Genomic DNA, 12082 nt, shown 5'->3' on the forward strand with positions numbered 1-12082 from the left:
GCTGTCCAAGGCGGTTACAAGCACAGGACTTCTTCAAGGAAGCCTGTTCAAGTTGGGGTGACACACTTGTACAATCTTTCCAATAAACGATACAATACAAAAGGACAATCCTGAACCATATCCCACAACGACTTCTTAATAAATACCATAAAATTATAAATACATCAGAAGTATGTATTTTGACATAGCTGGTATGGAGCCGGTATGGTCCTACCTTGGAAGCAGATGTCCAGCAGCGACACTTGCAAAACTGCAGCAACATTTGCAGCTGATCTCCTATTAAAATGTTCTTTTCTTTAGCAACAGTAACTTTGCATAAGGGTATCTCATTTGCACTCATATAACCTCACTGTATTAAAACACTGAGCAGAGAAAATTGTTCTTTGGAAAGGTCAGGACAAAAGGACAAGTTTGTTTTATCTGTTTTACGAGTCTATGGCCTTGTGTAGTAATGGCCACAGTGTGTTCTTAACCGGCAACGCAGCTGATTCAAAACATCCCTTTGAATTATTAAAGGGTACAGTGAGCTCAGCATAAAAATTGAAGCTATGTCACACCTTGCTAATAACAAACAGAACTGAGGCCGTTCCAGCAAACGTGGTTCATTAACTATGAAAAAGGGTCAAACACAGGAAAGGGGAACTCTATTTAGAAGGTTTGTTCCATTTCAGTGGGCTTTGGTACAAACAAAAAAATGCCTTATTTTTATAAAAATGCAAAATTCTGACTTGGGAATCCACAGAAAGCAGAGAACAGCCCCCTTGGGGCTGCAGAAGAATCGTTGTTCTGAGCTTTAGGATCACACACAGAGGTTGTTTTTGCCAAAATGAGACAAGCAGCAGGATGGCTGGCAATCCACTCACCTGCATGGCCAAGGCTCCAATTCCGGGATGGCGCCGCAGGCCCTGCAGGCCGCACAAGCTCTGTACCTGTACCTTATGCGGCTTTAGCTCACCAGGCTGTGGGTAACGCTGCCACTCACTCTTCCATTTACTTCTGCTGCTCACACATCTCAGCCAAACTGCTGCTGCTCAGGCCTAGGGAAGCCACAGCCTGCCTCCTCTTCAGACAGGCGGTAACAGGCCAGCTGCAAAAGCCGCACTGCCCTTCACTTACAAAGAGACAGGGATGCATCCTGCTTCCATAATTCAAGGAATCACCTGATTCTCCAAACACACGGCCTAGATCCATGCCCATGACACAGAGTTACAGCGCTCTGGAGCCAGACCTGTGCTACAAGGGCCGTACTCACGTCCAAGCACCACGCCAGGGCCTGACACCCCTCCCGAGGCTGCCCCACCATCCCTAGGCCCCAGTGCTTGCACCGCAATTAAGTGCATCACTCTGACACCTCCTCCCTCTGGGAGCACAGAGTTTGTGGGGAAAAAGGAGATAAGCAACATGTCTTCAACACTTGGCTCTTTTCACTACCAACCTCAGGATGAACTGCTGTGCTTCCAGTTAATAGGCAAGCAAATCTACAGGTCAGAAGCCTTGCCTTGGATTCAAGCTATTTAGATAACACCAAGTGTGTCTGTATGTGTATATATATATATATTTTTTTTCCTTCTACATGCCCTAAGACATATTTTTTAATTCAATATGGTCAGTTTATTACACTGTCTAAATAACAAATTCAACCATCACTTAAACTAGAGTCTAATTTATCTCCAAGCAGCCTCAGTCAAAATTAATTTTTTGCTTAATTCCTTCTTGGTAACATGCTTAGGAACTTTCAAGACAGCAATTGATTGCATCACACATTTAAAATATGGTTAACTTCCCAATACAGCACATTTAATAATCATTTAAGTTTTCAATTAAAGTAGGGTGCCAACATTAAAAGGAAAAAGATAATCCTGGGAGACAGTAACTGCTCCATGCACAGTAATTTTTTTTTTTTTTCTTTTTTGCACTATTATTCTCAAGATACCTAATTGATTAACATAATTAGGTTAACCTAAAAAGCCACTGCTTCTAATCCTTTTTTTTTTTTTTTTTTTTTTCCAGTTTGGAATTTGCTGGGAGTTCCTGCTACACTCGATGTGGGGAGCGAGTGGTACACAAAGCGGTTCCTTCTCCCGGCAGCACTGCCTGGGCTGCAGCAGGGTGGGGACAGCCTGTCCCCAAGCCCCCACCTTGCAGGGACAACCCAGTCACACCCTGTGAGGTCCCCCTGGCAGCTCTGCTTCACAGCTGCATAAGCCAGAGCCAAAACACAAAGTGAGATGCAGCAGGATGGATCACAAATCAGTGGCAAAATTTGCATTAGAAATAAAAACATGCCAACATCGCTCATTTTCTTGCAAGCCTGATCACCCGCAACACAACTGCGATGGGAGAGGAAAGCAGATGAGCAGAGAAACCCTTTCTGCCACATCCCAGGTGCAATCAGCTCACAGCGCAGGCTTCAGAGGAACATAGGAGACAGTAATATTCCACCACTTATTCCCAGACACGACCTAAGGTCTTCCACACCCCTCCTTAGCTGCACAAGCTCTACCATCTAGAGTAACACTCTCCAAATAATTACACCTGTGACCACATCAGGAATGAACATGTACAACCAAGTCTTGCTTAAGAGACCATCCACCCTACCAAACCACTGATATTTCAGCCAGAATGGGCAGACACCAGACTGCAGCCAGGCTTCAAGCATACACTCTTCTGTGCCTACACCACAGCCTGAAGATGCAAGAAGCTCGTGCTTGTTAGCTTCCACCAGAGGCCCTGAGCAGAATGTTTAATGCAGGAGCATACAGATAGGATCAAAACAATAGTGTATTATTAAACAATTATCACAGGGCTGAGTCAAAAATGCAGACATTTTCTAATCCAGATTCAATGAACAGCCCCGGGATACAGTTTCTCTCACCTCTGGGCACAAATACTCATGCACATGGGGAAAACAGGGCCCTTTTCTTCCAGAGGCATCTACCCTGCAAGTGAAACTCTCCACAGAGAAGCCATTTTGAGTCCATGGGATTTCCCAATGTGTATTTTTAACCTATCTAGCAGGGATAACATCCTTAGTAATCAATTTGACTCACGATTACTATTTCAAACACAAGCTCATACCCAGATGAAGGAAGCGCACTTTACATAGCAATATATACAGAACAATAACATTGCCAGATGGTATAATACTGAACAGAATTAATTTCACACATGATGTTTTCAAGGTGTTAAAATATGTCACAGCTTCTGCTAATAAAACATCTTCCTCTTCCCTCCTCCTTTTAAGAAAACGCTCTGTTCCCACCAGCCTGCATTTTACATTATATGTGTTTTCAATTCTGATAAGGGCAGCTGATTGCTTGCAAACCTAATTACAGTCAAATGAAAGTCTTCCAGAACCATCATTAGCAATTAGGACCCGCTGGATTTGCAGTGTATCATTTAGAGAGGTGTAATTCAATAGCTTATTGAAAAATTGCAGGTGAAACTGGTGATTATAAGGGGGGGCAATGCCTGCGACACGTCACTGCAGGCAAATCTTTAGTGAAGTGGCAGCTCCTCGGAGCGGCTGATCAATGAGCGCAGGTGTTTGCTTCGGCGTGCCACGAAGCACGGCTCATCGCGCCGCTTGGGAGATGTTAGCAGCATCCTGTCATCCCTCGCTCGGTCTTGTGAGCAGCTCTGGATCTCATGTCACGTGTGTGCTTTTTCAAGGAATTCACAGGGCCTCTTCAGGAACTTCACTAACCCTGGGGGGAGGCGCAGTGCAGAACAGGCTCACAAAGCAACACAATTTTTGAGTCCTTTCTCCAGAGGCCAACAACCCTTTCTGCGCCCACTGAGCTAAATTCTATTTTATCAGGGCTCAGAAGTTGTTTGGACGCCTTCAAGCAGCTGTGTGCCTTCACAGATGATGTGCTGGATGCAGTGACTGCAGGTTAAGTGCAGCTGGAGATTTGTGTGGCCTCTGAGCAGAAGCAAGCAGCAGCTGAGAATCACAAAATGCTTGTACTTTGAGCACTGTTTGAGCCGACAGTGGTTTCCGAGGGGGAAACCAAGCAGCAGCTGAGCTGTGGCCCACACGTCCTCTCACGCAGACACCCACACACTGAGCGCAGGCAAAGCAAAGCACGACGTCCCTGCAGGGGTGACGGAGCTGCAGGCTGGTAGGGAGCGCTCAGTTTGATCCCAGCACAACGATGGGCTGTGGGCTGCGTAATGCTGAGCCAGCAGACACGGGCAGAGTCACCTCACCCAACAGGCACCTCTCTGGGTACATTCTCTGTAAAACCCCTCTGAAAACCCACACTGACTAGCCTGGGCCCAAGCACAGCTCTGCTGTGCCCATAACTTAATCCCACTCCAGCCCCCCGCCTAAAACCACGCTCCTCCTCTTCCATCCTGCAACACCTTGGCTGCTCTCAATAGCTCTACGTTTCCCTTCATCACAGGAGCACCTCCTCCCACATCATTCCATCCACTCGCACTGCCTATGCAGCTCCAAAGCACAGTTACCAGAATATTACCCTTTCTATAATTTGATTGTTTCCATAATTTCATAGTTAGATTTTCAAATGAAATGCCTTTAATAAGGTAGATTGGCAAATCCAAATCAACGTTACCCTTGAATGACACAAAACCAAAGCTCTGCAGACAAAGTGTCATTAGAACAGCGCTCCTGCAAAAAACCCTGTGGCTTGTGACATTTGCTTCGGGTTTCTTCAACCTTTTGGCAACACTTGCACATATCAAACCATGCTGTGTAGGTTGCAACACAAACAGCAAACCTAGTAATTTCAAAGTGGCTGTGCTGGTGCTTGAAATAAAAAAATACCACTCTTCACAAACAAGATGGAAAAAAACATCATCTCAGTTCCCACTTCTGCAAGGCAGGGCTGCTGCTGACCTTATGCCGAGCCGACACCACTCCTTGGGTGTGCGCCCCATGCCCTGCACGTCAGTAACAATATTTTCTTCAGCTCCAACCAGCTTAAATGCATGCAGCCCAGCTTGCAAACCCCTCTACTGTGCTACCCGAGTTATTTTCAAGGTCTGGGTTCTTTCCTGATCTTCAGCAGTTTTAGTCACTTAAATCCACTGGCTGCTGGCGAAGTAACCCCAAATCACAGCAGCTGTGTAAATGGAGACTCAAGCTTTTGTCACTCATTATGGGTGCATGCATGTTTTATATGGTATTTCCAAGGTATCTGACCTCGAACTGTACCAATGTATATGCGTTTTTTCCCTTGCTGCTGCACAAAGCTGCAAGTTGGGAGTCAAAAGAAATTAAACAGTTCTACATGGTTGCCTATAATACTTGTAGCTGCTATTTCACTCCCAAAGCCCACCCACAATTTCATTTTCAATTAGCAGCTCTTAGAAAAGCAGTAATGAAAGCAGTTGCTAAAGAGCACTCAGATGTCATTGAGAGACTGCAAACCCAAACTGTAAATAGCACATTGTAAATCGCTTGTCACCACAGTCAGCTCTCCCTGGAATCGCGCTGCCGGTGACAATCAAACCCATCTGCTCAGCTCCCGACCAGTGTCGCCACAAACCGCACCGCTCGCACCCACCTCCCGCTTCGCACTCATTACCTGCCATGTACAGGCTTGTCTAAGGACGTGCAAAAGCCATTCCTGACCGCACGTGTGATTAGATGTGGCTCACGCAACGCCCGTTTCACCCTCGGCACCAGGAGTTCGCTGCACTACTGAAGCGCACGGGCACCAGAGGACAAGTGTGCTGCAACTGAATCCGGAACAATTAGCGACACGATGTTTGCAGGCAGTGAGGACGGGAGGAGAGCCACCATCCAGATCAGCCATCAAGCCTCAGCAGTCTCAAACTTCAAATGTATAGGTTCAGGGCCAGACTGCCAAAGGCATCTTGGACTTGATTCTGAGAAGGAAAACCTTCAATACTTCCCTCTCTCCCTCCCCTTTAATCGATTTATGTAATGGACTACCAGGTTAACGCTAATGCACAGTTCATAACGCTTGTTGTTGATGACTGTCAGATTCAGAAATACATGGGTCTTCTTCTGCTGTTCTTCTTATCTTCCCTTATCTCACTGAAATTTACCTCTTAAATCATCATCTCCCCATCACCGCTTTTCCTGTCTTTATTCATTTTCTGCCCCTTCCCACCAGCCTGTCTCCTTCTTTGTGCTCACACAATGTCTGGGATCGGGACTCAACCCTCTGCAAGTGGTTTGGGATTCCTCCAGTTATGGTAGAGCCTCACAGCATTGGTCTCCTATGTAAAGCTCGTACATAAACCAGCTAATGCACCATGGGCCCTGCGTGCTGATCACTGATGTACAAGCACAGGCAATCCTCTTCCACAACAAGGTATATGAATCTCCCTGCAGAGGTGATAAAAAAAAGCAACAGAGGAAATGGCAGAGGCAGCAAGTCAGTGTCTTTTCTTCTTTCTAAAACACAGAAAACCGATCCTTCCCTCCTGCTATCAAAACACTCATCTCGCCTGCCACAACCACATTCAGCATTTCTGAGCGCAGCCCATTCTGCTCCAACCTTGAGGAACAACACCACATTAAAAACCATTAAAATTTTGTGCCACCCTTTTTCTAATTTAACAATGTTCACTTCAATGTTTCCACATGATTTTTTTAAAAAAGAAAATACATAATAACATGCCATCTACCAATTAATGTAAAGGAAATGAAATTGAAAATGCTGGAGAAATATTCTGATGAGTCTTATGTTTGCTTAACACCAAATAAAATTTCCTTGAGGTATTTGATACGTACATTTATAAAAGCTCACAAAGCAGAGTTCAAAAGTCTTCTTTCTAGCAATATATGAGCCTTAATTAACCTATAGTTTCACATTTTCTGGATTTCAATAAACCTGTAGGCATTTCAGCATAGCTGGATAAATACCTGCATGAATACTGCAAGGGTTTTTTCTGAAAATTAATTAACAGTCCTTCCAGTAGCCGACTTCAACTAAATCTGTTTGATGAGAGAGCTTCATACTGTAAATCCTGCATCTGAGAGTTACTGCCAGCAGATAACAGATTTCACAGAAAGGCGTATCAGACAGGGCTGTTAACTATTGGTAGAATGACAAACAAGATCTCCAGGTATAAAATGTTCCCCAACAGGGACAGACCACAGCCCAGGCTGCGTGCCACCACAGGAATGCAAGTTACGGCACAGATTACATCCTGCTGCACAACCCTAATACTCACATGTGACAATTCGGGATTTCTCTGGGGACAACAGGAGCAAGATACATTGCTTACATCTAAAATACAGAGCCTTACTATGGCAAAGTTCCCATATATATCCAGAAGTTTACAAAATTTAGATTGGCTTTAGACCTTCCTACTTTGCCAAGCACAAAACAGCAGAAGGTCCAGTTCTTGACTAGTTCTCATCTGACAACCTTGACAAGCAACTTTACTTCCAAGCAAGAACATGTCTGAGAGTCATTCTCAGAGGAAAGATGTTACATGATCAGAGGAGATAAATCATTATCAGAACTCATCATGCTCCTCCTCTTTTCAGGGTCTCTGCCAGGTGTCTTTAAAGAAAAGACAGAAAATACTTACCATAAATATATATAAAGGTTGTGGGTGTGTCTTTTCAAATAAGCTTTATAGTCTTTCCCATGACATCTTTTTTTCCCCTGAGTCTAAGTGCCAAAGCCATTTGGATTTGTCAGCACCTAAACTGTTTGAGAGACTAAAATGTTCTTATCTAAGGAGCTGTACCCCTACCAAACGTATTAAGTTTATATTGAACAAGATATTTTATTTCCTTTCAGCCTTATCCCTCAGGAATTAAGCAGAGTACTCAGATTTATCAGCTAAAAGGAAAACCATTTTCCATGACATTTGTCAACTCAATACCTTCCAAGCCAGCGTATATTTATTCTTAAAAACATAACCTCACAAATAACCTCCATCAGCAGCTTGGCTGATTCCTTCATTGCTTAAGTACCAGGAAGAAAGGTTTCACCTGACAGTAGGCTATGCCAGGGGAATCAAATAGTGCAAAAAGTCAGCTTTTCCGAAGGCCAGTTCCTACTACACAAAGCAGATATATTTACCATTTGACATACTGAAAAGGAACAGAGTGAAGGAGGTGTAGGTGAACACAGAAAACGTCTGGAAATAGAGCAACCTTCAGTAACTACTTATAGCCATTGCATCAAATCTCTACAACAATTTCCCAACATCCCTTAGAAATACAAAATAAAATAAAATTAGCAGAAATATCTTTTACAGGAGTGGGAGCGTAGAATAGGCATTTTACAATGTGCTTGCACAGCTGAAGTTCACTATAGTGTATGTAGTTTATATGCACAATAAGCTTAAAAATATGAAAAACCTTTTACCAGCTTCTGTAACTGATTATCAAAGTTGAACATAAGTCAACGAACTCATCCTTCTCAAAGTTTTTTCCATTTCCTTGCGCTTACACAAAGAGAAGCAGTGAATTCTCACTACTGTCTATAAATTTCTCTGCAAAGCAATGTTTGGCTTTCACCTACCAAAGATGAAGATTCATTCAAAGAGTATCAACTATCTCCATTAAATGCATAAATTTTGGATGAAGACCCGTTGATATCATTCAAATTTAGGCCAAAGGTGGCCTCTTTATCGTTACTTTAGACTTCAGTTTTGCAGACAATGAGCCAAATGACCATATAGGAACACGCTATGCTTAAAATGCCCAAGCTCTAATTTAGTCTTCTGTATATAACCAATACACAAGAGACATCAATATTTACTCATCAAAAAAGCAAAACATGACAATTATTCTCAGAGGAATTAAATTTGCCACACATTTTTTTCTTTTTTTTTTTTTTAAAGAGCATAAGAAACACAATGCTGAGACCGAAATTTCCAGCATCAAGCTTTGTAATCATGGATGTTACATGCCCATTTGCCACACGTATACCTCAGCTATAGCTGTCAGATATTGCCAGTGTTGGGAAGGTAGGAAGTTCTTGCTTACAGGTGGGTGATTAGTAACCCAAAAGATCTCACACTGGTACCACTGACATCCTACAAATGAGCTCCTTGCACCTGTAATCAGCCTTAGAGTTTTGTCTTAATTAACAGCTGCCCGTCTCACAATTCTTTCACCTTGCCCTTGATGTTCAGAGAGGGTTGTATCCTTCTGTGCGCATAGACTAAAGACAAGAAGGCATATTTATAGCACAGAGTTGGCACAGCAACATGGCACACACACCACATTTGTTTGCCCTGACAGTCTCGCAACCAGCCTATGCGAAGCCCTTTCCAACCTTTGGGCATTCATTAATCAGCTCAGCTCTAACATCAACAAGCTACTCTCTTTCCCGCTTGGTTAATCTCTTCCTGTACCAGGAGTTAGCACAACGTGGCACCTGAGAGCCAAACAGCACAACAACTTTGAAGGGGTCAAAACAAACCAGCAATCCCACAAAACGAGAAATCCACTTCTACATACCATGGGCCAACAGTCAAAGCCCTCCCTCCCCGCAACAGATAACTTCTCTCCCACCTGTCTGAGGCCCTTCGGTAATTTCTTCCTTTTCCCAAGGTGCTGACAAAGATTACGATCATTTTCTCGGTCGGAGCTGTACTGGTGGTGGTGAAGTCTGTTCTTTTTCGGCAGGTACGCCAGCCCATTGGTAAGTGCTTCCCGTTTCTTCTTGGCTAGAGGATTCTGTCGCTTCTCCACACGTTCCTGAGGCTTCAGAGCTACGTCCTTCTGCAGAGGGAGGGAACAGGGGAAGGAAGAGAAGAAAAACACAGTGATTAAGATATTGATTAAGATATGGCTCCGCACCTTTACACAGCAGCTCGAGGCAGCAATTTCCAGGTGACTATCTAAGCACTTTCAAGGCAATGCAACAAACACCAGAAAAAGAAAAAAAGTCTTCGCTGGTGCCCAGGTAATCAAAAGATAGCCACACACTAAATAAGATCTGTAATACTGAGTGCACAGACACGTACTCCTTTAGGTTTCATACCATGAACCATGTAACTCTCAGGCATCTCATGCATCAAGTGAGCTTTCATTTAGAAGACAGCATATGTTTATAATGTTTGAATTAACAATTGCCTTTGATTTAAACAAGCCATGGCCTTTCACATTTCTTTTGACTTATTTCTTGTATTTGACAGGACATGGCAGAGCTGACCTAAAGCCCATTTAGAGCCAATGAATCTCAATTGACTTCAGTGGACTTTTCCTCAAGCCTGCCCTAAGCAGAAGGCTTCCAAATTTCAGGAAAACAAAACAAAACAAAAACCTCATGTTTGTATTTGAAAAGTTTGTAACTGACCTTTCTTTCAACTCCAGAATCAATGTCAGTCTACAAAAAGCACTCCAGTCAAAAGCACAAGTTTTGTCACTTAGCCTACAGTTACTGTATTTTCTTACTGATACCCTGCAACACTGAATTCTTTTGTTGTTGTTTTAAATAAATATTACTTGAAAACAAGTTTTCCAATAACACAAAATCAATGGCAGAGGAAAACAGAAGAATTGGAGGCTGACGGGTCCTTGGGAGAGAAGAATTAGAAGGTACTGGAAAGGTGGAAATTACAACACAAACTGGGCATTTAATGAATACAATCTGCTGAATCCCATTTACTCCAAGAACTTCAACAATACTAGAGTATTCCTACTTACTGACATATTGTTTAAAAAGCCTAATACTGTAAGTATTCTCTACTAACGTGCCTGGCAGCTTTGACTAAAACTCTCCATATCCTACCATAAAGTACTGTGGGATCTTATTAAGCCTCCATCTTTCTGTTCATTGTCACTTAATATTATACCTGAGAGCAGGACAAGCTGAGAGAAAGAAATTGGTTGGTTGGTCACTGTGTCACATAGAGACTCAGGTTCATGAGAATATAATTCAAATTATGCCATATTTCAATAAAAAAAAAAAAAAAAAAAAAAAAAGCATGCCTAAGAGCAAAAATCAGTTTGGCTTTAATTAAAGAATGCTTCCCAAATGCACAAGAGCTTCACAAAATTCATAACTAAAACCAGTGAGATGATTAATTAAACTGAAGACAGTCAATGTTCAAATTTGATAGTAGATAAAAAGAATAATTTTACAAGCATTAACGGGAGTAAGGAACAGAAGCTATAAGACTCTCATTCTAACTTTTCTTTGCCCAAAACACCATGGGAAATATCCTAAGCTTTTCTTCACAGTGTTATTCATAACAGAAAAATTAGGAGCCTTATCCAAGTTCATAAAAAGATCTCTAGTATCCATAGGTATAAAGCAGGATCAGTACTTCCAGAACACTGTGTCTCTTCTCAGTTGCTCTGGCTATTAAAAAGGGATCAGTACTATGCACAGGGTAGGAGATCCTGCTGCACAAGCCCAAGCCAAAATACCAACAGAAGAGTGACTTTTTGGAGCACTCCTCTTGTCTCCCTTCCTAGAAAGGTTCTAGATTTACATACACGGCCTCCATGCATCAAGGCAAGTTCTCACACGCTGCAGTACCAATTTCTCCAATTCTTCATCAAAAGAGCAGCAACAGCAGCTATGTGGAGCCGCTGACCTCTGGCACAGCCAGCATGGAGCACCTCACCCAGATGGTGCTCAGCCCCGTCCTGCTGCAATGTAACATGAATCATAGCATCACAGAATCACTGAGGTTGGAAAAGACCTCCAAGATCATCTGGTCCAACTATCCCCCCACCACCAGTACCTACCACTAAACCACATCCCTAGAAAAAGTGAGGGATGCTGCCCTTCCCACACAGCAACTTCCAGGCAGAAAAAAGCACTGGGATTACATCTTGTCCAGTGCTCCACATTGAAACAAGGAGGTATTTTATCAGAGAACACATACACGCCTAAAGATAATTATCACTGCGCTGCTATGATTATTTTCTTCAGATTAGTATCAAAAAATCCAGTGCTTTATGAATAGCACATTATACCAGCACAGGACTTCTGTTCAAACATAGCTCATATTGCAAGACAGAAATGCTATTAAAAGGATTCACTTTATATGTGAAAGGTTGAAGGAGTAAAAAGAAAAAGAAAAAAAAAGAATCTTTCTGTGAAAAAAAAAATACATATATATATAACTATATATATAAATATATATTCCCTGTAATGAT

At 42.7% G+C, this 12082-nt stretch overlaps 1 protein-coding gene across 2 annotated transcripts in view; it reads right to left on the reverse strand.

The window, feature by feature from the left end:
• The window catches only part of AUTS2 (activator of transcription and developmental regulator AUTS2), a 760738-nt gene that overhangs the window by 555108 nt on the left and 193548 nt on the right, over positions 1 to 12082 (reverse strand). For both annotated transcript variants that reach the window (XM_032200715.1, XM_032200714.1), the window contains exon 2: positions 9482 to 9691. In XM_032200715.1, coding sequence (XP_032056606.1) covers positions 9482 to 9691 — 210 coding nt within the window. The remainder of the gene's footprint in view (positions 1 to 9481; positions 9692 to 12082) is intronic.

This window comes from Aythya fuligula, chromosome 20, assembly GCF_009819795.1.
Source record: "Aythya fuligula isolate bAytFul2 chromosome 20, bAytFul2.pri, whole genome shotgun sequence".
Lineage (NCBI taxonomy): Eukaryota > Metazoa > Chordata > Aves > Anseriformes > Anatidae > Aythya > Aythya fuligula.